This window comes from Phytophthora sojae (genome assembly GCF_000149755.1).
Source record: "Phytophthora sojae unplaced genomic scaffold PHYSOscaffold_2, whole genome shotgun sequence".
NCBI lineage: Eukaryota > Oomycota > Peronosporomycetes > Peronosporales > Peronosporaceae > Phytophthora > Phytophthora sojae.
In genome coordinates, this window is record NW_009258116.1 from 1,256,759 (window position 1) to 1,282,677 (window position 25,919).

Below are 25,919 nucleotides of genomic sequence, written 5' to 3' on the forward strand. Positions count from 1 at the left end.
GTATGGAGTGCATCCTGTCATTAAAGTTGGTGCCGCTATTCGCAAGCTTGCCTACGGATGTTCAGCTGATTTGCTTGACGACTTCTTCTCTATTGGGGAGAGCACTGTGATCGAGTCGGAGGATAAATTCATAGCCAACATCATTGCTGTTTACGGTCCGTACCACCATCGTTTAGCATCTCAGGAAGATATGATGCGCATTTTAGAGATCAACGCAGCTCGTGGGTTCCCTGGTATGATCGGTTCAATCGATTGTATGAAATGGAGCTGGAAAAACTGCCCAAGTTCGTGGCGTGGTGCTTTTCAAGGTGCGTCCAAAGACGCTACTGTGGTGTTGGAAGCCGTGGCCACATCCGATTTGCACATTTGGCATGCGTTTGTGGGCATGCCAGGCAGCAACAACGATCTAAATGTTTTAGATGCGTCGCCGCTAATTAGCGAGTACATTGATGAAAACGCTCCTCAGTTTTCGTACGAAGTTAATGGGCACAGATACGACTTTCTCTACTATTTGGCCGATGGTATCTACCCTGACTGGCGCTGCTTCGTAAAAACAATTTCGTCGCCAATTAATGTCCAGCAAAAACGCTATTCGGCTGTTCAGGAAGCTCTGAGAAAAGATGTCGAGCGCGCTTTCGGGGTGCTCCACGCTCGGTTTGCAATCGTTGCTCGCCCAACCCACACTTGGTCTTTAGACAAGATCAAGAGCACGTTAAAGTGCTGTGTTATTCTACATAACATGATCGTGGACGATTACCAATGTACCGAAAGGAGGCCTTCCCCATCCATATTTGCATACGAAGCTTCCGAAGCAGGCTACACACGTCATCAGTTCCGATGTGAAAGGCTGAAACCCAATGATGATGTACCGGAATCATTTACAAGCAAGTACCGCCAAGTTATGGATTCTACTCCTCATTATCAGCTCAAGGCAGACCTTATCGAGCACGTATCAAAATACTTCTACACCTTTTGCCGCCCATTCTCAGGTTAATCGCCGGCCAAATTTGGCGTGACCATTTTTTGGGTACACAAAAAGTATCCAAACTCAGGAGTACCACTGTATTATCTCAATCAAAGTTAGCTAATCCCCCATTCGATGTAGTTAAAATTGACGAGATTCTGACGTTCAAAGGCGCGCTGCGCAAGTGCTTTCGCGCGCGCGCGAAATGGCCTACCGACGCGTGGAAGGAAGCTCGCTTCATGCTTTCATTCCTCATTCTTTCCTGAGCCCCACAGATGTCCACTCAAGCAACCTTCGCCCGCCACACCCCGGAAAAACGCCGCCGCGTCTTGGACGCCTTCCAGAGCGGCAGCGATTGGCGCATCATCGCCCAGCACAACGGGTTCGCGCGGTCCACGGCCGAGACGACCGCCTTCCCCGACGGGCCATGAAGATGAACGCGGAGATCAAGGCGGCCCTTGAGCTCTGGCTCAACGAGTGCTGATCGTATACGCTGGGCACGTTGCGGGCTATGGCGTACGAGTACTTCGGAGTGAGCCTCTCCGAGACGGCCATCTCTCGCCACCTGCGGCCCCACAGCCCCACGTGCATCCCCGATTGAGAACTGTTTCAGTTCACTCAAGCCAACATCTACATGTACAGTGTAGCAGAACCTCGCGCTGGCGAGGGGCGAGATGTCCGCGCCCATGACGCAGATCGGTGGCGGTCTCCAGATCTCAAAGACGGAAGCGCGCATGCGTCTTCTTGAGCGCGTTGCTCACGTCTCGATGTTGGAATGCATATCTGAGACCTGCTCATGGCAGTTGAGACGAAAGCTGAGAAGCAGAGAAAAGCAGGTCGTTGTATGGGAACGGGTAGGAACCCGTGAGTGTTGGTAGGAGCTCAGCCAGTGAGCAGCTAACGCTCCATCAATTCAGTCTTCATTTTATCCTTCGTAGGCACAAGGTGCTCGGATCCGGTGCAGGTTCCATTAGGGTTATGAGCCCAAAGCACGCTGCCGGCGGCAGCTACTCGGGGATGTCGAAGCCCCTGAAGTACACGAACGAAGGGGTGCCGAAGAACTGGAGCGGCAAGGATTGGCAGACGTACAAGTGGGCCATGATGAACGTGTTCAAGGAGAACAAGCTCAAGGAGATCGCGGTCGGAGACCTGACCAGGGCGATGCTCGCGACTGCGAGTGCGGAGAGGCTGGAGGCTTTCGACGCAGCGCAGCTCAAGATCATGCGCATGGTGGGTACGTCCGTGCCGCCGGACGTTCTTCAGCAGATACGCGACAAGGAGACCGGATCGGAGATGTCGGCGGAGCTCTGCAACTTGTACGAGGGCAAGCAGAATGAAGCCATCAAGGCCTACACGATTCGTCGCGTGGAGAACGAGATGTGGAGCATGAAGCTGACGCCTGGAGGAGACACGAACCTCCATCTTTGCAGGATGTTCAACCTCAAGACCGAGTTGGCGGACTTGCAGCATGTTATTGCCGATAATACAATGGTGGATATGCTGCTTGAGAGTTTGCCGGACCAGATTGAGTTTGCGGTTGAAGTCTTCCATTTACTACAGCGCGGACCCGAGCGTGTACACACCGAAGCGGGTTCGAGAATTGATTCTTGCTGCGGCCGCTCGACAGAAAGAGTTCAGAGGCAAGCGTAGTGAGAAGCAAGGGGGCCATGGTGGGCAACGAGATGGAAGTGGCAAAGGAGGTGAGCAGAGCAGGACTAATGGGTCAAAGAAGACGCGGATATGTTATGTCTGCGGGAGTGATAAACATCTCAAGGCAAATTGCCCGGAGAGGACAAAGAAGCAAAGCGGTGCTGATGACTTTGAGCAGAAGCGAAAACCGCGGGGAAATTGTACCCTAGTGGTGTTTCATCGAGTCCGACGCAGGATGATGCGGATCCTGGTGTTGTGACGGGGTTAGTGGCGGAGGAGCAGCCAGAGATGCACGAGGAGCTACGAAATGCACATGACGAGCACGTAGAACCACATGGTGAGGAGGAACTACTTAGTGATCACGGTGCAGAAGGTACTGAGGTACTACTGGAGGACAGTGATCAAGGTGCTGCGGACTACGGCAGTGGGTGGTGGTTCTTCGACACTGCGTCAAACTCACATGTGACGGGAATCGCTCGGACTTTGTATCGTTCACGGCTGACACGGCGGGCATACGGGCTGTCCGTGGAGTGACTCCAACTATTGCTTCACGCATTGCGGGCGTAGGAACGGTGGCATTGGCCACAGAAGTCGGTGATGAACAAGTTGTAATGTTTCTGGACGATGTGCATTTCATCCCTGGAGCTGAGTATGGACTGTTTTCACCGGGACTGGCGTACGCTCAAGGATTTGAGTTTGACTATGACATTGCAACTCGAAGCTTCGTCGTCTTAAGAGAGGGGAGAGCAGTGGCTGTCGCTACTCCGCAGGAATCTACTTGGGGGTTCCAGGTGATTGGCCCTGGTGAGCGAGAGCAATTCACCCCTCAGGATCGTGCTCCGTGCAACTACACTGCTGCAGAGGGAGTCGGCTCACTGGCAGTTTGGCACGAGCGTATGTGCCACACTTGTCCACAATATTTGAAGACCATGGTGGACAAAGGTCTAGTACGTGGGATGCTGCTGACTCAGCGGAAAGAGGACACATGCTATGCATGTCATCTGGGCAAACAGAAGAGGAAGACGTACAGGAAGAATTTGGATCGGGCAACCAAGGAGCCGAACCAGGTTGTGTACGCTGACCTCCTAATCCCCAGTAAAGACTGCGGTACACGGTATGAGGCCGTGCTGATCATTATGGACGGATACTCTCGCTTCGTCACGGTACACCTGCTTAGTGACAAGCAAAGTCCTGTGATCAACAGACTCGTGAAGGAGTATGTTCTCTGCGCCGAGCGGCAGGCGGGTCGTAATGTCAGGGGTGCGTTGTACAAAGTGCAGCAAGTGCTGACGGATAAGGGAGGGGAGTTTTTCAACGATGAAATGACAACCTGGTACGATTCGCAAGGGATTGAACATGTGAAAGTCGGCCCTAAATCCTCACAACTCAACTTGTGCGAGCGGGCTCATCAGTCGCTGGAGGGCATGGCGAAGGCGACGATGGCGCAAGCAGGCTTTCCCCGGAGCCTATGGCCGGAAGCACTGCGAAACGCGGTGTACGTGAAGAATCGTGTGTGCAATAAGGGCACAGGCGGTGTTCCTTACGAGATGATGTTTGGGATTCAGCCGGACGTGCACCATATCCGGAAGTTTGGTGCACTGGCTTATGTACACGTGCCGGTGTCTCCTCAGCGGAAGAAGCACCACAATAACGCTAGAATTGGCTTTGTGCTCGGGTATGCAGAAGACGTGATCGGATGTAAGGTCTATTTTCCTGACGAGCACACTGCTAAGTTTGTTCCTGATCTGAGAGTGGCTGAGGACGTCATGTACCGTGATCGCTACGAAGTGGACGTGGATGACGAGGACTTGGAGTCGCTGCACTTCGTCAGACGCACGGTGACCGACGCCAGGGACACCGACGGAAGTGATATTGGTGATGCCGATCAGGCTTCAAATACGATCATGGCTACATGGGCGAGTACAGTAGTGGCGGGACTAGAGCAAAGCGGTGAAATGCAGTCTACTTTTGAGGACGCCGTTGACGAGAATGCTATTCTCGAGGCGGGAGATGACAGCCAAGCTGTTGTTGATGGAGAGTCAGTGAATGAAGAGCAGCAGGACAACAGTGGTGGTACTGACGAGACTGGCGGCACTGGCGAGCGCCTCGATGGAGGCAAGTGTGGAATTCGTACGCTTGCGACTCCTGCGAACGATGATGAGAAAGTCACTGACAGCGGTGAGGACGCTGCTGAAGAAGACGACGGTGCTGCTGGGGGTGACGACGCCGTGTCGGTAACCGGAACGTGTGGGTCATCGCTTGGTAGGAGGAGCGCATAGTGATGCTGAGGAAGAGGAAGATGATGAAATTCTCAATGGTGATGATGTTACTGTGGCAAGTGTCTTGGCTCCGGACGAGCACGAGGGAGATGCAAACCTGTCGCGCACTCAGTCACTGCAAGAGGACTTCGGTGAGACTGAATCGGTCAAGAGGGTGCATTCGAGTGGTAATGCAGCAGCTGGCGAGATTTTTGACGCTAGTGTGATGTTCCCACCGACCCTGCCGATGAATATCGGGAAGCGGTCGCATCGTGACGAAACTCCGTCGGAAGAGGTGCGCGTCGAGCGAGATGCAGCAAAGACAGATGTGAAGAAGACACGCACCGGTCTTCGCGAGTACGACGAGCGACGCCGTCCCAGCTACTTGAAGGACTATGTGATGAACGCTGCGCTCAATACCTCGCGTACTCTGTACAAGAATGGACGACTCATAAGAGCAAGTAATGTGAAGATTCCTCGGAACCACCGTGAGATGATGCGTTCTAAGTGGCGAGAGTTCTTTCTGATGGGCGAAATGGAGGAGATTGCAGCGCTGAAAGCCAAAGGTGTTATCATGGAGATTTCTGGCGAAGAGATGCCTGAGGATGCACTGCTGGTGAATACGATGTGGGTGTATGACTTGAAGACGGACCACCAAGGATATGTGATCCGCTTCAAGGCTCGCATTGTTGCACTGGGCAATTACCAGCGACCCGGGATTGACTTTCGTGAGACGTTCGCCCCCGTTGCTAGGATGTCGTCGTTCCGACTGCTGCTGGCGATAGCAGCGGACCTGGGACTGAGTGTGTTTGGTGGAGATATAAACACCGCATACTTGAATGTTCGTCTGAGTTATTCGGCAGTACCTACGATCGATCGATGGCTATCCCTGCAAAGTGAATGGGCATGTGTACGTGGTACTGAAAGCATTGTATGGACTGCGGCAGTCAGGTCACGAGTGGAATACGGAACTGAACCAGTGGTTTCTGGATCACGGGTACCTGCGATCTCTGACGGAGCCGTGTCTGTACTATCGTTTCGAGGGTGAGACGATGGCGTACGTGCTAGTCTATGTCGACGATATTCTCGTAGCGACAAACGACGAGCCGTACAAGGAGCGCTTGTTCAAGGAACTGAACGAAGCGTATGGGATCAAGGACCAAGGGCAGCTGGCGCAGTACTTGGGCGTTGAGGTCGAGCAGACCACGGAGCGGATTGCGATTCGACAGGATAGGTACGCAAATGAGATTTTGAATAAGTTTGGCTACAGTGAGGCTCATGCTGTTGGGAATCCCATGGAAGTGAATGTGCGTCTGGCGCCGAGCAGTGATGAAGTGGTGGCGGAAACAAGCTTCCCTTACCGTGAGGCAGTCGGGATGCTCATGTACTTGGCCACCGGTACGAGACCGGATTTGGCTTTTGCGGTAGGACAGCTGAGTCGCTTTGTTGCAAAGCCGACCACAAAGCATGTGGGCACTTTGAAGCGGGTGCTGAGATATCTAGCTGGCACACGCAACTATGGGATCACCTACTCGAGAGGGCGGATAGTTTCGAGTGAAGTGGTGCTGGAAGGATATTGCGATAGTGATTGGGCAAATGATCCTGAGCAACGCAAGAGCACTACGGGGTTTGTGTTTACCCTAGCTGGCGGTGCCATTGCGTGGATGTCACGACGACAATCGATCATTGCCTTGTCCACGGCAGAGGCCGAGTATGTAGCGGCTTGTGAAGCAAGTATGGAGGCGGTTGCAGAGAGTAATATCTTGCAGGAGATCCTGCCTCATCACACTATCCGGCTACGGATTGGAGTGGACAACCAAGCAGCTCACGTGATGGCTACAAGCCCGACCTACAGCTGCCGCACGCGGCACATTGAGCTACGTTGGCACTATGTGCGGGAGCAAGTGCAGAAAGGAGCTATTGAGCTGCACAAGGTGAAGGGTGAGCAGAACCCTGCCGACACGTTCACTAAACCTCTTGACAAGAAGAGACTCAAGGCGTTGCTGTTGCTGGCCGGTGTTGGAAGCGTGCAATAGGCGAAGAGTGCTCTTCGAGGAGGGCGTGTTGGAATGCATATCTGAGACCTGCTCATGGCAGTTGAGACGAAAGCTGAGAAGCAGAGAAAAGCAGGTCGTTGTATGGGAACGGGTAGGAACCCGTGAGTGTTGGTAGGAGCTCAGGCAGTGAGCAGCTAACGCTCCATCAATTCAGTCTTCATTTTATCCTTCGTAGGCACAAGGTGCTCGGATCCGGTGCAGGTTCCATTACTCGATGCCCCGCATCACTCAGTGCATGGTGCAGAAGATGGAGCTGCATGCCTCCAAGTTCGTGAACGCCGCGATCCGCATGGAAAACATGAAGAATGGAGCGTCAGTACATGTAGTCAAGGAACTGCCCTGTTTTGATTGGGGATTAGCCAACTTTGATCGAGATAATACAGTGGTACTCCTGAGTTTGGATACTTTTTATGTACCCAAAAAATGGGCACGCCAAATTTGGCCGGCGATTAACCTGAGAATGGGCGGCAAAAGGTGTAGCTGTTCTCAGATTCGTTTCGGAGCTTATCGAGAAGTTGACGCTGCTTGATAAATAGATATTCTTTTCCTACATCGGACAGGCCTTCAGTCGAAATGCACATAACCGCCATTTCCGCTTGCTCTTTTGACGCTTGGTGCTGAGCCTCCATAATACTTACCTTTTGCTTTGCAACTTCAAGCTGCTGCTGCATAATTTCAACTTGCGCTGACGTGGCTTTTGCAAGCTCCCGCTGTGAGAGCATCGTTGATTGTCAACTTGCTCTTCAAATTAAAGCTGCTTCGATTTTTTCTTGCCCGCGGAGCTTGGGCGCTGAATGGATGCTGATGGAGGAGGAGAAAACAGTAGATCCGCTGTTTCGAAGACTGCAGCTAGGAGGCACCTCGAGCACGAACGCAGGTTGCTTTGTAAGAGCATCTCCAACGGTAGTGCAAAAGTCAAGGAATTGCACGATATTTGCAAAATTGAAAAAAAATCATCCCCCACGGGGAAGTGATAGGGGTTCAGAAGTAGTGCTGAAGTAATACGTTGAAATCGATAGTGCAATTCCCGGATGGCGTAGTGATCATCGGCCTGCTATTCACTACGACCTGCCAGCTATTGCACGCAAAGTGCAAGGCGAGAATACGCATTTATGGACGCCTTCAGCGCGTGCACCCGTCCGAAAGAGGTACACAACGCTCTCACAATACATATACTACTAGTTTCATAGGTATACCGGATGAATAGAAGCTCCCGGGCTTACCGGCAGTTGCTACAGTAAGTAGGGCAAATGACTTGTTGTCCCAAATGCATGCTGCAAACAACGGCGGGCCGTTATCGACCTGAAGTGCTCTATAGTTGCCTATTGCTGCCTATTGTGGTGCCTTTGCCACGGATAACTTAAGCTACGCTACCCTTTATCGGCCATTGCGGAGGGAGGGCTACCCGCTTTCACTTCGCAATTTTGCAATACCGTTGGGGAAGCTGAACTATTGCAAAAAAATTGAAGCGTGTTCGTCTTGTTAATGTTGCTAATCGGCCATTCACTTTGCCTTATCACTTTTGCGATTTGCACTACAGTTGGAGATGCTCTAAGTGCGCCTGTTCACTGGCGCCGGGAGTTTCAACGCTTGCAATTCGTGATTAGCCGAAGTGAATAGCAGGCTTCTATTCACTTCCACCAAGCTGTAGTGCACAATCAATTTCAAATTGTTACTTTAGAGCTACTTCGTATTCACTATCACTTCGCCGTTGGGGATGATTTTTTTGCAATTGTGCAAATATCGTGCAATTCCTTGACTTTTGCACTACCGTTGGAGATGCTCGAAAACGAATAGAGTGCGCAAAATCCTTGAAAGCGACAATAATCGTTACCGCATTTCGCATATAGAGAAACACACCCCATGTCATAGGTTTTGGTTTATTACTGCACTCGAGCTTAAAAACAATGTAAACCCCAAAAACCGGGTCACGCGATCATTTCGTACGTAAAATGGGCAAGATGGTTGGCCTAGTCATGCGGATGGCGCGGAGCGATCTCCTCTAGGATGGCGCTTAAGCTAGCAACAAGTCTCGGCGCCATCTACAACTATGTTGCACAGGAACCACACCACTTAACCAATTATCTACAGCGTTGCTTCTTCTACTACCATCGCTGCAGCAGCCGTGTTGTGCGCTCTTTCGAGCTTACGCGGTGGTTTAACCTCGTGCTCCCCATATCCCGCACTCAGGCGCGCCTCAACTGCGGTAATGGCACCCCCAATTTTCGTATTCGCTCCCTTTTGTACCAAACACATGGTACATCATTTCTATCCTTGATACATTTCTAAGAAGCCTGTGCTATCATTCCGGCACAACGAAGAGCGCACGTTGTGCAACTCCAGGGAGCACCGCGATATCTGCATCCAACCGTGCGTCGCCTGCGTTGCAGCGAACAGTGAGTGAGTTGCGTTGCCATGCGCTGGGGCACAGCACACCAGAGACACCAAGAATTAGTGTTGGCAGGTGGAAGTGAGCTCGGTGAGGAAGATTGAAGACTGATGTATTTGTTTGCTATGTAAGGCCACTTGGCCATGTTCACTATGTAGTTCTTGCTGCTGTTTGGTCAGTCCTACCTGTTCTCCTGCTGCAACGTCTCGTTCTCCGCAATCTCCGCCTGCACGTTGGCGGAGGTGCCCACCACTTCATGCACGCACACTCCCAAGATCACTGGCGAGTTCCGACACTCCTTCCCGTGCGGTCAACCTGAGAGCATCACAAGCCCACGCAGCTCAGCGAGCCGTGGCGCCGGGAGGACCTTTGTCAGGACGTCCGCACGCATCTTCTTGGACTCGCAGTAGTTGATCAGCAGCACCTTCTTCTTCACGAAGTCCTTCACAAACTTGTGGCGGGTGTCAATGTGCTTCGCGTGCCCCGTGGTGTCCTCGCCTTCCAATTGGGCGATCGCTGCTTGATTGTCGACGTGCAGCAGCGACGGCATCCTCACCTTGATCCCTATCTCTTTCAAACACTCGATGACGCCGAGCATGTGCGCAGTGGTGTGCGAGGCCGCGACAAACTCCGACTCCATCGTCGAGAGTGCGACGCACGCTTGTTTCTTGCACACCCACGCCACCACAGCGCCGGCCATCATCACAACGCCACCACTCACGGACTTCCTGTCCTTCTTGTCGGCCGCGTAGTCGGCGTCGCTGTACGCCTCCACCAGCACGCCGTCCTCGCCCATCGCGTTATCGTCCGCGTTCATTACGAACTTGATGCTCTTGGTGCCCTTGAGATACGTGGCGATCCGCTTCGCCAGTCTCCAGTCAGCCTCTCTCGGTGCGTGCGAGTTCCTCGTCGCACGGTGCACGTGTCGGGCCGCGTGCACCTGGAGACCCAGAGCAAGCTGCCCACTAATGACTGGAACGTCTGCACCGTCGGGTGCCAGCACCACCACTTGGCAATAACTCACCTGGTGCCTCGCTGTCTTGCTCGCCGCCGATCGGCGTGCTGACCGGGGCCGTCTTGTCCAACCCAAACTTCATTAACATGTCCTGGATCACCTGCTCCAGGTCGAGAGCCCAGCCGTCCTCTTCGTCGTAGCTGAAGGCTACACCCAGGAACTTCGACACGACTCCTAAGTCCTTCAGCTCCACAACCTGCATGTCCTGGAAGAACTTGTCCACCTTGTCCACGCTTGTGGCCGTCACGAGGATGTCGTCCACGTACACGCCGACGAGCGTCATCCATCCTCCTCGATCTTGACGTAGAGGCAGCTGTCCGAGTAGCACTGCCGGAATCCCAGCGACAGCAAGATGCTATGCAGCAACTGGTTCCACAGCCTGCCCGACTGCTTGAGCCCGTAGAGCCCTTTCTCGAGCAACAACGCCAGTTCGTACTTGGTCTTGACGCCCACCGCACGGAGCTGCTCCTCCGTGAACTCCATTCCGGTGGGGATGACGAGCATGATGACCAGCTCTTCCTCCTTCTTTGCTTTCACGTACGCACCGGGCACGTCTCCGTGGCGCGCGGGAACCTTCCAGATGTGCGACACCACCAAGATGATCTTGCCCGACTCCATGTCGAGCACAGCAGAGAAGGTGTACGTATAGTCGACCCCATACTCCTGCTCGTCGCCACGCGCCACCATCCGCGTGCGTCTTCAGCTTGAACACCCACTTGGTGTGCAGCAGCTTCGCGTTCTCCGGCTTCTTCACCACCTTCCACGTGCCGTTCTGCTCCAGCGCCTCGATCTCTTCTCTGATGGCTTGCTTCCACTTCTCTGAGCGCGGGTCCCTCATCGCCTCGCGGAAGTTCTTCGGGTCCTTGAGCATGACCGCGCTCACGCTGCCAACGGACACGTGCTTCTTGCCCATGTAGCGCGTGCGCATGCGCGTGGGCTGCACCTCTTCTGCTGGTAGCTGCTCTTTATCAGCGCCAGCTCCTTCCACTCCTGCAGCGTCTTCTGCTGCAACTGTTCTCTTCTTCTTGCTGCTCTTCTTCGACTTCTTCCTTGGTCGCTTCTTCTTTGACTTCACCGCCGGGCCGCTGCTCTCGGGCACCTTCGGCGTCTCTCTGATATGCGACGTGTCCGCGACGGGCTCCTTCCGTTCCGCGGTCTGCTCGCGTTCTTCAACAGCTCTCTTCAGCTCGGGGACCTCGCGCTCAAGCTGCGCCTGCAGCTGCGCGTTCTGCTTGCTGTCCAGCGTCTCCACGTTCTTGATGTGCTGGGTGGTGATTACGATCCGGTCCTTCGGTAAGTACACTTTGAAGCCCTTCGTCTCGTCATTTTTGCCCACGATCATACCAACCTATGCTCTGGCCTTCCACGCTTTCTTGCCAGGATCTCTGTAGGCTGTGCACGGGCTCCCGAACGTGACGATGTCGGACAAGTTCGGCACCTTGCCCGTCAACATCTCGAGCGGAGACATGCGCTTGGGGTTCGCGCTGCACGAGCTCCTGTTCAACACGAATGCAGCGTACTCTACTGCGTCTCCCCAGAAGTACAACGGCAAACCACTCGCAAACAGCATGCAACGTGCCACGTTCAGCACGGTGCGGTGCATTCTTTCCGCTTTGCCATTCGATGCTTGATTCTCGCGCTCGCTAATCTGGCGTCTGACGCCTGTTTCCTTGCAGAACGGGTCCACGTTCACGTACTCCTTACCCCCGTCGGTACGTAGCACATGAATCCGGCAGTTGAATCGCTTTTCAAAGTACACTAAGAAGTGTTCAAACTCCTTTGTAGCATCCGCTTTGTTCTTCGCGAGGAAGACGCGCACGTAGTTCGTCGAGTAGTCGATGAAGTTGATCAGGTACTTGTTGCCGCGCCTGTCCCTCGAGGTCATGGGGCCCTTAATGTCACTGCCGATAACGCCACCAATCTTGTCGATCGGTGCGTTCGCGCCCGTGTCCTTCTTGGACTGATTGTTCTTGCTGTGCTTGCCTTGTGCACAGGTCAAACAGTTGGGCCGCTCTCTGCTTGTCAGCCGGATACCTGATCCAGGCGTGTCGGCCATGCGCTCGACTGTATCGTACGCAATGTGGCCCAGCCTCTTGTGCAGTTCCAGCAGCGTCGACTCCGTCACAGCATCCTCAAGCGATTCGCTCGCTGCCTTGACTGCCTCCGTCACCGCGTTGACGCGTGTCTCCGTGGTCACCGATCATCAGCACCTTGTTGCGCCTGTAAACCTCAAAGATCCGCATGCCAGTGTTCTCCTGCACCGTGTAGCTCTTGCCACCGTGGGGCTCCAGGTACACGCCCTTCTCCTCCAAGATGCCGTAGCTGATGATGTTATCCGGTATAGTAGACGTCGGACAAGTCCACGATGACCTCATTGCTGTCCACGATCGTCCGCAGCACCACCGTGCCCTTCTTGACTACGTGTATAAGATCACCGTTAGCCGCTCGGTACGTCCAAGATCCACGTGCACGAGTCCCCGTTCGTGCCGGTTCCCACGGCCAGCGTGACTCGAGTCGACGTCTTAGCACCGCTGTTTTCTTTACCTGGGCAGTCTCTAGCTAGGTGCCCGGCTTCACCACAATTGTAGCAGGAGCGAGTCTCCGTGCCGTCAACACGGGCAACGGATCCTCGTCCACCTTGATCTCCACGGCCGCCACCGTGAAATCGACCGCCTCGTCCGCGGTTCCCGCGCCCGATCTCCTGCTTGAGCATGTTCGCATCGAACTCAATCGCGAACGCCACCAACTCCGTGGCCTGCTGTAAGTAGTCGGCGCGCTGCGAGTTCAGCCGCGTCAACATCGCACTCTGCAAGTACGGCGGCGCCGACTTGCACAGACTCTGCAGCACGTGTAGGTCCGAGCAGCCGGAGCGCTCAGCCACGTACGTCAAGTACTGGTAGTGCTCGGCCCACGTCCTGCTCTTCGACTTCTCCGCAGTCATCAGCTGCAATCCCTTGCTCGCCGTGATTGTCGTCATGTACGGCACGAGCATCCTGTTCATCACGTGTTCCAACGTGGGCGATTCGGTCGTCCAGAGCGGCACCATCCTCTCGAAGTACACAAGCGCTGTGCCATCGAGCTTACCATTGAGAGCGAGGATGCGGAACTCTTCCGGCCAGTCTCCTCCGCTCATCTGCTGTGCTGCAGCCAGTCGCTTCAGGAACCTCAGTCCCCACGATTTGAAGTTCGCCCCCAGTCCCGGGTAGACTTCCTTGCCCGAGAACTTCCCGAATCCGGGCCAGTCCAGGTCCCGCGGCTTCGGGATTTTGATGCCGAAGTTCGTCGGCGGCACGAACTGCTCCGGCGAGGGCGACGGCCAGTACGGCTGCTGCTGCGGCGCCTGCTGCGGCTGCTGCACATTCGTCGCCTGCTCCACCGGACGCGTCGGCACCGGGAGCGTTGGTGCTGTCGGTCCCACCGAGAGCATCGACTCGTCGAGAGAGTCTACTCTCATCCTTCGGTCTCTGGCCTTGATAAAGTCCGTGAACGCGCTCGACGCGCCGTACTGGTTCTCGTACGGCGTCGTGCGCGACGGCTCGCTGCGACGCTGCAGCTGCTCCTGCAGCTTCACTTGATTGGCCATGAACTGGGCCTGCTGCTTGGCCATCCCCTCGAGCAGGCCTTCGAATCTGTCAAGTCGCTCGGAGCTCTCGCTGGAGCCCCGACTGCCCCTTGCATGGGGGTCGGACGCGCCCGAGTCGGAGCGCGTCCCCTCGAACAACTCGAACGGGTCTGCAGCCACGTTCAGCCCTTGGACGTCGGTGTCGTGAACGTTGCGTGCGGGGCTTGGCCATTGTGAGGTGTCGTCGGAGCCAATTGGGCTCATAACCTGTTGGCAGGTGGAAGTGAGCTCGGCGAGGAAGATTGAAGACTGATGTATTTGTTTGCTATGTAAGGCCACTTGGCCATGTTCACTATGTAGTTCTTGCTGCTGTTTGGTCAGTCCTACCTGTTCTCCTGCTGCAACGTCTCGTTCTCCGCAATCTCCGCCTGCACGTTGGCGGAGGTGCCCACCACTTCATGCACGCACACTCCCAAGATCACTGGCGAGTTCCGACAATTAGCGCCTTGCGGGGAGACAACGTGCCGCACAGGCCAGTCATCCGCAACAAGCCAAGACCTGGCCGGTCGGCTACTTCGCGGCACCCATACTGCCAGGCCACCAAAGACTTCGTGCGCGAGCATATAGCTCGGGTGGAGGGTCACGAGGATGTCGCGACGTCGTCGACAAGTGTGTGTTGGTGAGTTGCATCCACATACATGCGGCATGCACCACTGCAGGACGGAGCTCAAGCACATAAAGTCCGCGTACACGGACAACAAAACCAAGCCTCGACAAGCTCTAGAACCCCGCGAGCGGGCTCTACATATAGTAGAGATCCACATTAGAAAACATTATCTTAACTGGTAAGCGTAAGTAAGTGCATGCAACCTGCCAACTGAATTTCCTTGCTACAAGCTTGAGTTTTTGTCTGATGTTGCCCATTGTCCGCGCATGGTTCACTCAAGCCCCCCACCAGCACTGCGGCTGGAGCTGCTAGTCGGGGCTTCGAAGTGAGTCGGAGGATTCTTAGCTGAAGTTTCTGCCGCGAGCGGTGACGATTCGCTCCATGTAACTTTGCGCGGTGGTGACTTCAGCGTTTTGGTTGAATCTCGAGACAGGTCGGCGGGCTGGTGCTGCTCCGCGCGATGGAACTCATTGGGATACTTAGCGAGAAATGAAGACACTCCGCCAGCTAGCAAGATATGTGTTACGTGAAGTTTTCAAGTTCAGCTTTCATGTACCTAAAAAAAAATGGAGCTTTCTGGGTTTGTTCTAGTGTTGGGGACAGAGGAGGTATCGTTGGGGGTGTCGAGTTATGGCAACACAGTCGCTCTACCTAGTCACGACTTCTACCGAGTTATGGCAACACGGTCGCTCTATCGAGATATGGCTTCTACCGAGTTATGGTATTGTGCCTTTCTGCCAAAACGCCCTCCGATTTGAGGTCCTACGTAGGAGTCTTGCTCCTACGTAAGACCTCATAAAAGTTAGTACCGAGGCCAGTAAAACCGTGCATAAACAATAACTGAATGTAAACTGAGCGAATTGCTTGCGAAGGGAGGCCAACAAATGAGCGTGTGCAGTACCGTTATACCTGTAGACTACAGGCTGTAGCACACGTACCCGTACGTAGCTCCACGCTGGCATGGTGACCTAGCTGCGGTGCTGCCTGAGTCTCCGCCTGTACGAGTGTGGCCAAACTATGCATTTACCACAGATGCTGTCAGGCACACTGACGTGATCTAGTCCTACGAAGGGCTCGTTAGTCCTACGAAGGCACGAATGGCCAGCTTAACATGGCCATTCGGTCCTTATTTCCAAAAAGGTACCCTTTAGATGAAGACGGAGCTCCTACGTAGGACTTCCGTAACCCGATGCAGGGCTAACAGCAAATCCTAGGTTTAACCCTACACTCTCCTTCTTAAGACCACATTTTTGAGGTCAGATTGGCCAAAGTTTCTGAAAGGCACAATAACACGGTCGTTTAACCAAGTTAAAGCAACACGGTTGCTTCATTTCGTAAAAGGCGATCGCTGTTCGCAGCTTACTTGGTGAAGAGGTTGCATCGTGCAACTTGTACGACGTCAAGTTGACTTTGGTTGTGCCGGAATGATAGCACATGAGATGTATCTAGGATATAAATGATGTACCATTGTTTTGGTACAATAGGGTGCGAATACGAAAATCGTAAGGGGGGGTGTCGAGGGTGGGAGAAATCTTGAAGGGGCGTTTTCCAGCGAGCGTCGAGCAGACCACCGCTCGACACTGAGCAGACCAGCAGCACGTGCTCGCGATGGAATAGGGTTCCAGGAACCCACTGCTTCTCTACATACTACCATACCATGACGGTGCCGACACCGGCCTACACCTGCCGACACTATCTATCATTGGTGGAAATGATGAATTTCAATGATTGGTCTAAACTACTGTACTCATTAACACTTCTCGCATTTTCAGTTTGCGTGGTCAAGGTCGCTGCCCCGTGACAAACTCCACGCCCCTCCAGGCTTCGCGAGCGGGGCATGCGGTCGTGCACGGGCGCGATCAGGACCTCCAAGATGGCTGAGCCCCAGAACACACAGGACATGACGGGCAAGAGACAGCAGAAACCGGGGTGAGAAGCCACCAAGAGCGCGGAGGACGGCGGGGGGCCCAAGGGCACGAAGGACGGCGAGATGACCAAGGGTACGAAGGACAACAGTCCTCCCTCGCTGGCACGTGCACGGCCATCTCACACACGGACGCGCGGTGCTCGTACCCGGCCACGGGCGCGTCGGGCTAGTGCTCGCACCCGCTCGGACGGCGCGCGTCATGGCGCTGGCCTCCAAGCCGCAGGCCCCGAAGTCTGCGACCACCAAGGGCACGGCGGAAGATAGACGCACCAAGTGCGTGGAGGTCGGCGGAGGGCAACAGCGAGGAGTGGGAGGAGGAGGAGAAGGAAGACGAGGAGGGAGGACGCCCGATAAGAAGCCTGCGCCTGGCGGCCACCCACTCGTCACGCTGCAGGCAGCAACAGCAGCAGCACGCGGAGCTGCAGAGCCAACCCAGGACCACGCCCCCGCAGCAGTAGCCGCCCTCGTCCCAGTACCGCCATTACAACCAGCAGCACCCGAAGCAGCAGCGCGGCGGCTGCGAGTTGTCGATCGCCGGGTGCGGCGGAGGGCACGCTCGCTGATGTCGAGCTTGGGGGGGCTCCTCCCGGAGGGGGTACTGCTGCTACTGGCGGCGCGGCTGGTGCCGGCGCCGCTGCATGGTGGGATGGCGCTTTCTACAGGCGCGGTGTTGCTTAGTGCTGTAGTGTATTGCACGAATAGAATGTATATAACAGTGAATATTTCTAATTCTTGTACCACTCTCAACTGCTGCGGAGTCACTTACATGTATTGACGGCGGTACCTTAGCGGCAGTGGCCATAGTGTCACCAACAATGCCTCACCCAAAACAGCTTTCTACATGACACAATGCTGCTTCGGAAATAGCGTTGCTGAGAAACTCGGTTGAATTTGTAGAGCAAGTGAAAGCGCCACACAAAACGCTTCGAACAGGCAAACAGAAGCAATACAAAGTCAAGTGAAGTGTCGGCACCGTGCAAAATATGTGTTTAACACCTAATTACTTAACTTCACTATATGTGGATAACATATCTCGGCAGCCCTGCCTACATTATACGTCGGCAGGAGTGTCGGCAGCTCATACACCTACCCCTCACGTTGATCATTGGATAAAATACCAGCTATCGCCCTTCTCATTCGATAATAATCGGTCATCGATACACTGGCTAAGTATAAAATCATATGTGTCGGCACCATCACGATATTTATCCATACAGATCTCCCCGGCATATCAAGAATAGCGATGTCGAATGTACCTCGCAGAGCTAGTACAGCCATGCAGTCGAGATTTGCGCTTTCTGGATAATATGTACTGAGTCTAGTTAAAAGTGGAGGGAACATGTCCACCAGCGGGAAGCAACTGCAAGTTGCTAGTTAGCAGGAGTAAAATGAAAGGCTCAAAATGAACTTTAGATAAGTTATTGCTGCAGCAAGATGCGGTCGTTACGGCATGCGGCAGGGGCGTCAGTGCCTTGCCCTGAACGATGGGGCAGTACGGACATTAGAACTCCCTAAATGACCGTCCCAGGCAGCAGTCTACGCGGCGCGATGCTCCGCGAACAAGACAAATCATTCACTACATGTACAAGTACAAACACAAGAATATCGGCGATATTATATCGCCGACCCCCTTCAGATTGAAGTTCAATGGTGCCCTCTGCTTGAAAACTGAGCCGACGGTACAAGACGAGGGAAGCTACTTTTCCATTAATTGAGTAATTCAGTACATTGGCACTTCTGTCAAGCCCTTTGCAAGCTTCGCAACCTCGCAGTTTCTATTGGTCCGACCTTTCTTGATTTGCCGGGACAGACTGTATCCTGATTCAGGGTTCGCAGAAAGATCAACGTGTGTATTGAGTTTGAGTTATCAACACGAGCTGAAGGCTCACACATGCATATGTATAGTGCCGTGAAAGCGACGAGCTTGGCCATCAAAAACGGCAAGGCAACTGAGCTGCATGCGCCAGAAAGTCTTGCTTGAGCCGGGTCGTTCACGTGCACTTCGCGGTCGATTTGTTTGGTTCTTGTTGGTACTGGCCGATGGCGTGGATGGCCAATTAGAAGACGGTCTTCATCGGAGGCTCAGTAGGGTACCCGGGCTGCTTCGTCTCGTAAGCCGGGGGCTGCGTGGTCTTGACTGGGTCCTTAAGTCCGCCCGGGTACTTGGAAGGCGCCTTGGTAGATTCGTATCCCTTGGGAGCCTTGGGGTCTTCCGCCGGGGCCTGGGTGGACTCGTATCCCTTAGGAACCTTAGGGTCTTCGATTGGCGCCTCCGTGGACTCGTATCCCTTGGGAGCCTTAGGGTCGACTACCGGTGCCTCCGTGGATTCGTATTCCTTCAGGCTCTTAGGGTCCTTGGCCGACACCTCGGTAGATTCGTGAGGGGGGTACCCCTTCGGTGCCTCCGTGGATTTGTCAGAGGGGTATCCCTTCGGAGCCTTGGGGTCTTCAATTGGCGCCTCAGTGGATTCGTACCCCTTCGGAGCTTCAGTAGATTCTTGAGGAGGGTACTCCTTCGGGCCCTTGGGGTCCTCAGCTGGGGCCGCGGTAGATTCGTGAGGGGGGTATCCCTTGGGAGGGTCAACGTGGTAGTCACCAGCGATCTTCTTGCCGTACTTGTCGCCGGTCTTGAGCTCCTTGTCGCCGCCTTCCGTGGAGGACGTGGCGTAGTCCGTCGTGGTGCTGCCCTCAGTCGTTTCGTCCGAGCCGTTCGAGCTGTCCGAGCCCTCAGTGGTGCCATAGTCCTTGCCTTCCTTGGTGTAGCTGCCCTCTTCTTCCGATCCCGAGGCGCTAGTGCTGGTGCTGGTGCTGGTGCTGTAGTCGGTGGTCGTCTTGCTGCCGTCAGTCTTCGAGGCAGACCCGCAGTCTTCCTCGGACGTGCTGCCCTGAGTCACAGCTGACCCCGTCGAGCTAGTTCCGTAGTCGCCCGTCGACTGGCTGCCCTCCGATGCACTGGTTGACTCGTAGGCGCTGGTGCTACTGGTGGTCCCATAGCCATAGTCAATCACTGTCTTCCCACCCTCAGTGTTGCCACTTCCCGACGAGCCGGTGCTGTAGTCCACCGTCGTCTGCTCGCCCTCCGAAGCGCTGCTCGTGTACGTGGCGCTTCCGGTGCTTCCCTCCGTGCTGGTTGATGCGGACGAGTAGACAGCGCTTCCGGTGCCGTAGTCCGTGGTGGTTTGGCTGCCTTCCGTACTGGCGACGTAGGTGGCGCTTCCAGTGCTGTAGTACACATCGGTTTGACTGGCTTCGCCTCCCTCCGTCGTGGTCGATCCAGTCGTGTACGTGGCACTTCCGGTGGCGTAGCCTTCCGTGGTTTGGCTCCCTTCCGTCGACTCACCAGACCAGTAGGTCGCACTACCGGTGCTGTAGTCCACGGTCGTTTGGCCTTCTTCCGTTTGGTAGGTCGCACTTCCAGTGCTGTAGTCCACAGCAGTTTGGCTTCCCTCGGTCGACTCGGTCGTGTAGGTCGCGCTTCCCGTGGAGTACGTTCCGTAGTCGACGTCTCCTTCAGTAGAGGTAGTCGACTCAGTCGTGTAGGCAGCACTTCCGGTGCTAGCAGAGCCGTAGGTCACGGTAGTCTCTTCGCCCTCTGTGGCCTCCTCAGAGGTCAACTGCGTGGAGTAGCTCACGTCCCCCTCCGTGCTACCAGTGGTGGTGGTGGTGGCGCTGTAGTAGTCGCCAGAGCTCTCGGCTGTACCGTAATCCACGCTCGAGTCGTCCTGAGAAGGGTAGGTGGCGTCTCCATAGCCTCCGGTCACAGTACCCGTCGGCGCAGGCGTCGGGGTGGTGTCGTAGTCGTAGTCGTAGTCTCCACCCTCCGTCGACTCGGTAGTGTAGGTGCTGGGCGCGGGTGTAGAATAGCCACCACCGGTCGTAGCTTCATCCGGGCCAACCTCGCACTTGACAGTGAGGGGCATATCCGCAGTCGTGTCGTAGCCTACTTGCTGGCCGGATGCAGTGTACCCGGCTTCAGTGGTAGCATCATAATCCGTCGTGGGGAACGCACAGCCCCACGTGTCTCCCGTCACGTAGACGCACTCGGCGTCCACGGGGGCCACGCAGTCGGTTCCGTTGAAGGACGGCAGGTACGGGTAGCAGTCGCCGACGGCAACGTCGCCCGCCTGGGGGCACGTCTGGCCCACAGGCGCCGCGCCGTCACCGGAGCACGGGAAGCCGCGAGCCTCGGGCAGCGCGTAGGTGGCGTCGTACTGCACGGAGATCGGGACGTCGGCAGACGCGAGTCCCGCCGCGATGATGCCGGCCAGAGCTGCAGCAGCAGCAGGTTTTCTCGAGGCCATCAGTCTGTCGCTCAGTCGGTCGATCGGTTGATCGAGAGGAGGAGGTCGATGTCACCGCGAACGGGGAAGTTGAGGAATGAGAGCGTTCGACTTGAGAGACGAACAAGAGGCTCGTGAGAGGAGCCCCTGGGCTTCACCGCTGTTTGGTTCGGTCCAAAAGCGTCGTCTTTGGGGATCCGTCGATAGTAGAAACCCAGTCAGTAAGTACCCCTTGAGGCTTTCTCGAAACGGATGATAAATGATACCGACGGCTTGGCGGGGCGCGGAGCCTGTCGTGGGTGGCCACGCATACGACCGGGGCTTTCCTGTTGCAGCGACTAGCGTGAGGGTGTAGCTATGTACTGGTGGAGTTGGAGAGGAGGGGGGGGGGGTAATCGATGGGTTTGCTTGCTAGTCAATGGAAACTATTTTTCCGAGGCACCTCAGCCTTCGAGTTCCGGTACACTGGACAAGTAGCGAGCACGATGCTTTGATAGCGTTTGCCACGCCTCTATACGCTTAGAGGAGAGTTTCTCGAAATCTATCAGCGGTTTCAATCGACATCGACAATCGACCTGGAGTAACGAACGATATGAGATGGTTACACTACCATGGCATTGCGTGTGTGTGTGGGGGGGCATGGACGAAATGACGTGTTCCCTTGCTTTTATTCGTTTCGTTTCAAACTCCAGGTTGAGGATTTATCCTGTCCTCTTTCCATCATGGAAACATGGATGCATTATCAATAGAAACCTTCTGGGATAGCACATGGAGGTTGAGGTGCCTCCAACAAGAGCAGGTGGGCAGCAACGAGCACAAAGGCTCAAACGTGACACTGTTTTGTTAAGATTTCCATGAATGCTAGCGTGCTTATAGTATACTTCCTCTGAACTTCTCCCGACAGACGAACGCTGACGTACGCGACCCCACTCGAGCGGTCGTGAAAGGCAGGCGCTACTTGCCTCAGTCTCTAACTTACGCACCCACCGACTCAACCTCCCAGGATCATGCTGCGACTCGTGACTTGTGCTGCTGCGCTCCTGGCACTTGCAACCGCGGACGGCGATGCCAGCGGCGAAATCAAAGTCGACGCAGAAGCTGGAGTCAACGAGTCGACCATCCATTGGGACAACTGGGCCAAGTCGGCCAAGCTGAACCCGACTGTGCAGCACATTCCGCTGGATCCGTCGGAAAGCGACTTGCGACCGCCACCAGCTCAAATCCCCGACTCCTTCGACATGTTCGTGGGCTCGTCGGTCTTTCGAGACGGGTATCGGTGTGGCAAGACCCTGTTCACAGCGCTGAAGCGAGCAACGCACCCGGAACGGCTCCAATTCGGCATCGTGGAGCAAATCTACGAGGGAGACCCAACTTGTCTCGACGAGTACTGCAAAATGGCGGCGGAGGAGTGGCCTGAAGACCAAGAGTGCCGGTACAAGGCTCAGATCACCGTGGACACTCGCGACGCGGCTAAGTCGGCTGGATGCACGACGGCTCGTCACCTGCAGCAGAAGTTGGTGGGCGACCAAGAGTTTTGTCTGCAAGTGGACGGCCACAGCGTCTTCACGAACCGCTGGGACGAGAACATCCTGGCGGACTGGGCGTCGATCGACAACGAGATGGCGGTCATGACCATGTACCCGCACCACACACACGACGGTATGGTCAAGGAGAACGGGGACAACGCAATCATCAATTCAATTCCTCACCTGTGCACTACTATCCGTGGTGGCAATGGTTTGACGCGTATCGTAGGCGCCAGTTTGATCAAAGACTCGTGGATGCCGCAGATGGCCGCGCTCTGGGGCGGTGGCTACTCGTTCAGCAAGTGCCACGCAGAGCGCAGGGTGCTGATCGACTCGCACACGCCGTGGCTCTGGGACGGCGAGGAGTTCATGCGGTCTGCCAACTACTGGACGTACGGCTACGACTTGTACTCGCCGAGTAGATTGGGCAATGTTTTGTACCATAACTACTCGAAAAAGCCGGCGAGCTTTTGGGCGTCACCTATGGACCCCGTGAAAAAGGAGCTGGACACGGAAATGGCTCGAAACCGCGTGCGTCTCCGCCTCGGGATCCCGTTCAAGGGACCAGTTGATACTTTCGAGCTTGAGAAGTACGGCTTCGGTACGGTGCGGTCGTTCGAGAGCTTCCTCGAGTTCGCCAACGTCTCACTTGAAGGCTGGATGAACGACACGAACTCGTGTGGCCAGCTACACTGGGTCCCGTACGAGAATGCAACGGAGGTGGAGGAGACTGTGGGTGATGGCTGGAAGCTGTACCCCGAAGAAGAGGAAGGCCCCGAAGCTCCAGACGCCGTAGAAGACTGGGAAAACGACTCGCACTCTGAGGAAGAAGGTGAAGCAGAGGACGAGAACATTCCGGTTGAGGAGAATGAGGAGGCGGTCGATGGAGTGGCGGCTGCTCAAGTCAACGGCGCAGCAGCGGTGGCTGATAATGAAGCAGTTGAGATGGCAGCGAAACTTCGACAAGGGGTACCCAGCCCAGTGGAAATGAGCTCCAGAATGTCGTCGACGAGTTTCCTTGTGGTTGCCGTTCTGGTGGCGATGTTCGTCACCATCTCCAGCGACGCTGGCTCAGCGATTCGTCGCCGACTTTGTAGTATCCACACTAGCACTCACCGCAGCATTTAGATAGATTGGCTTGAGGAATACATTTGTAACCTAGTTTACGTAGCTGAATTTTGACGCGAAGTACATCACCAGCGTTCGTCCAAACGCTAACGAAATCTGTTGCTGTGTTCGTGCACGATGGGGACTATCATACATCCATGGAGTACTTGCCAGTCGAATCTGCCGTTTCAATCAAAATTGCTATCCCCCCGTCTCCGTACTGTAGTATGCTAGTGTAGCCATCTCATTTCGTTCGTTACCACCGCTTTGGTCGACTGAAACCGCGAGTGATTTAGGTTTCTGTAAGCGTATTGACTCAATTCTATTGAGTCATTGCAACCATATCAAAGCAGCGGCGGGTATCGTATTTGGCATCTGTCTCGCACCGGAACCTAAAGACAGACACCCACAGGTGAATAGCGTCTCCTCCATGGAAAGCGGAACACAAGGCGCTAAAATGGAAACTACTTTCCATGATCTAGCTGAGCCCAAGAGCAGAACCAAACTATCATCTTCCGCCAATTTCCATCTCCCCTTACACCACCCACCCACCCTTGCGCTAGTCGCTGCAACAAGAAAGCCCCGGTCGTATGCGTGGCCACCCACGACAGGCTCCGCGCCCCGCCAAGCCGTCGGTATCATTTATCATCCGTTTCGAGAAAGCCTCAAGGGGTACTTACTGACTGGGTTTCTACTATCGACGGATCCCCAAAGACGACGCTTTTGGACCGAACCAAACAGCGGTGAAGCCCAGGGGCTCCTCTCACGAGCCTCTTGTTCGTCTCTCAAGTCGAACGCTCTCATTCCTCAACTTCCCCGTTCGCGGTGACATCGACCTCCTCCTCTCGATCAACCGATCGACCGACTGAGCGACAGACTGATGGCCTCGAGAAAACCTGCTGCTGCTGCAGCTCTGGCCGGCATCATCGCGGCGGGACTCGCGTCTGCCGACGTCCCGATCTCCGTGCAGTACGACGCCACCTACGCGCTGCCCGAGGCTCGCGGCTTCCCGTGCTCCGGTGACGGCGCGGCGCCTGTGGGCCAGACGTGCCCCCAGGCGGGCGACGTTGCCGTCGGCGACTGCTACCCGTACCTGCCGTCCTTCAACGGAACCGACTGCGTGGCCCCCGTGGACGCCGAGTGCGTCTACGTGACGGGAGACACGTGGGGCTGTGCGTTCCCCACGACGGATTATGATGCTACCACTGAAGCCGGGTACACTGCATCCGGCCAGCAAGTAGGCTACGACACGACTGCGGATATGCCCCTCACTGTCAAGTGCGAGGTTGGCCCGGATGAAGCTACGACCGGTGGTGGCTATTCTACACCCGCGCCCAGCACCTACACTACCGAGTCGACGGAGGGTGGAGACTACGACTACGACTACGACACCACCCCGACGCCTGCGCCGACGGGTACTGTGACCGGAGGCTATGGAGACGCCACCTACCCTTCTCAGGACGACTCGAGCGTGGATTACGGTACAGCCGAGAGCTCTGGCGACTACTACAGCGCCACCACCACCACCACTGGTAGCACGGAGGGGGACGTGAGCTACTCCACGCAGTTGACCTCTGAGGAGGCCACAGAGGGCGAAGAGACTACCGTGACCTACGGCTCTGCTAGCACCGGAAGTGCTGCCTACACGACTGAGTCGACTACCTCTACTGAAGGAGACGTCGACTACGGAACGTACTCCACGGGAAGCGCGACCTACACGACCGAGTCGACCGAGGGAAGCCAAACTGCTGTGGACTACAGCACTGGAAGTGCGACCTACCAAACGGAAGAAGGCCAAACGACCGTGGACTACAGCACCGGTAGTGCGACCTACTGGTCTGGTGAGTCGACGGAAGGGAGCCAAACCACGGAAGGCTACGCCACCGGAAGTGCCACGTACACGACTGGATCGACCACGACGGAGGGAGGCGAAGCCAGTCAAACCGATGTGTACTACAGCACTGGAAGCGCCACCTACGTCGCCAGTACGGAAGGCAGCCAAACCACCACGGACTACGGCACCGGAAGCGCTGTCTACTCGTCCGCATCAACCAGCACGGAGGGAAGCACCGGAAGCGCCACGTACACGAGCAGCGCTTCGGAGGGCGAGCAGACGACGGTGGACTACAGCACCGGCTCGTCGGGAAGTGGCAACACTGAGGGTGGGAAGACAGTGATTGACTATGGCTATGGGACCACCAGTAGCACCAGCGCCTACGAGTCAACCAGTGCATCGGAGGGCAGCCAGTCGACGGGCGACTACGGAACTAGCTCGACGGGGTCAGCTGTGACTCAGGGCAGCACGTCCGAGGAAGACTGCGGGTCTGCCTCGAAGACTGACGGCAGCAAGACGACCACCGACTACAGCACCAGCACCAGCACCAGCACTAGCGCCTCGGGATCGGAAGAAGAGGGCAGCTACACCAAGGAAGGCAAGGACTATGGCACCACTGAGGGCTCGGACAGCTCGAACGGCTCGGACGAAACGACTGAGGGCAGCACCACGACGGACTATGC

The 25,919-nt window shown here is 55.5% G+C and overlaps 8 protein-coding genes across 8 annotated transcripts; 4 read left to right on the plus strand and 4 right to left on the minus strand.

Annotated features, from left to right (window-relative positions):
* Window positions 1-382: 382 nt before the first annotated feature.
* Window positions 383-754, plus strand: PHYSODRAFT_373039 (hypothetical protein; the record flags this gene model as incomplete). The annotated part of the gene is made up of 1 exon (XM_009520147.1): window positions 383-754. A coding segment is annotated over one exon (372 nt), but the record flags the coding sequence as incomplete, so codon positions are not given.
* Window positions 755-10,702: 9,948 nt separating this feature from the next.
* PHYSODRAFT_375094 (hypothetical protein) lies at window positions 10,703-11,195 on the minus strand (the record flags this gene model as incomplete). The annotated part of the gene is made up of 2 exons (XM_009520148.1): window positions 10,703-10,999; window positions 11,091-11,195. Coding segments are annotated over 2 exons (402 nt in total), but the record flags the coding sequence as incomplete, so codon positions are not given.
* A 1,575-nt stretch (window positions 11,196-12,770) lies between these two features.
* On the minus strand, window positions 12,771-14,159 carry PHYSODRAFT_487665 (hypothetical protein; the record flags this gene model as incomplete). Its single annotated transcript, XM_009520149.1, has 2 exons — window positions 12,771-13,170; window positions 13,228-14,159. The coding sequence occupies 2 exons, from the start codon at window positions 14,157-14,159 to the stop codon at window positions 12,771-12,773; spliced, it is 1,332 nt and encodes a 443-aa protein (XP_009518444.1).
* Window positions 14,160-16,435: 2,276 nt separating this feature from the next.
* On the plus strand, window positions 16,436-16,947 carry PHYSODRAFT_324399 (hypothetical protein; the record flags this gene model as incomplete). Its single annotated transcript, XM_009520150.1, has 3 exons — window positions 16,436-16,491; window positions 16,571-16,762; window positions 16,791-16,947. 3 exons carry the CDS (start codon window positions 16,436-16,438, stop codon window positions 16,945-16,947), a joined length of 405 nt encoding a protein of 134 aa, XP_009518445.1.
* Window positions 16,948-18,546: 1,599 nt separating this feature from the next.
* Window positions 18,547-19,032, minus strand: PHYSODRAFT_478864 (hypothetical protein; the record flags this gene model as incomplete). The annotated part of the gene is made up of 1 exon (XM_009520151.1): window positions 18,547-19,032. A coding segment is annotated over one exon (486 nt), but the record flags the coding sequence as incomplete, so codon positions are not given.
* Window positions 19,033-20,481: 1,449 nt separating this feature from the next.
* On the minus strand, window positions 20,482-20,745 carry PHYSODRAFT_378359 (hypothetical protein; the record flags this gene model as incomplete). Its single annotated transcript, XM_009520152.1, has 1 exon — window positions 20,482-20,745. A coding segment is annotated over one exon (264 nt), but the record flags the coding sequence as incomplete, so codon positions are not given.
* A 1,031-nt stretch (window positions 20,746-21,776) lies between these two features.
* On the plus strand, window positions 21,777-23,423 carry PHYSODRAFT_486412 (hypothetical protein; the record flags this gene model as incomplete). The annotated part of the gene is made up of 2 exons (XM_009520153.1): window positions 21,777-23,047; window positions 23,309-23,423. The coding sequence occupies 2 exons, from the start codon at window positions 21,777-21,779 to the stop codon at window positions 23,421-23,423; spliced, it is 1,386 nt and encodes a 461-aa protein (XP_009518448.1).
* Window positions 23,424-24,327: 904 nt separating this feature from the next.
* PHYSODRAFT_373422 (hypothetical protein) lies at window positions 24,328-24,591 on the plus strand (the record flags this gene model as incomplete). The annotated part of the gene is made up of 1 exon (XM_009520154.1): window positions 24,328-24,591. A coding segment is annotated over one exon (264 nt), but the record flags the coding sequence as incomplete, so codon positions are not given.
* Between the last annotated feature and the right edge of the window lie 1,328 nt (window positions 24,592-25,919).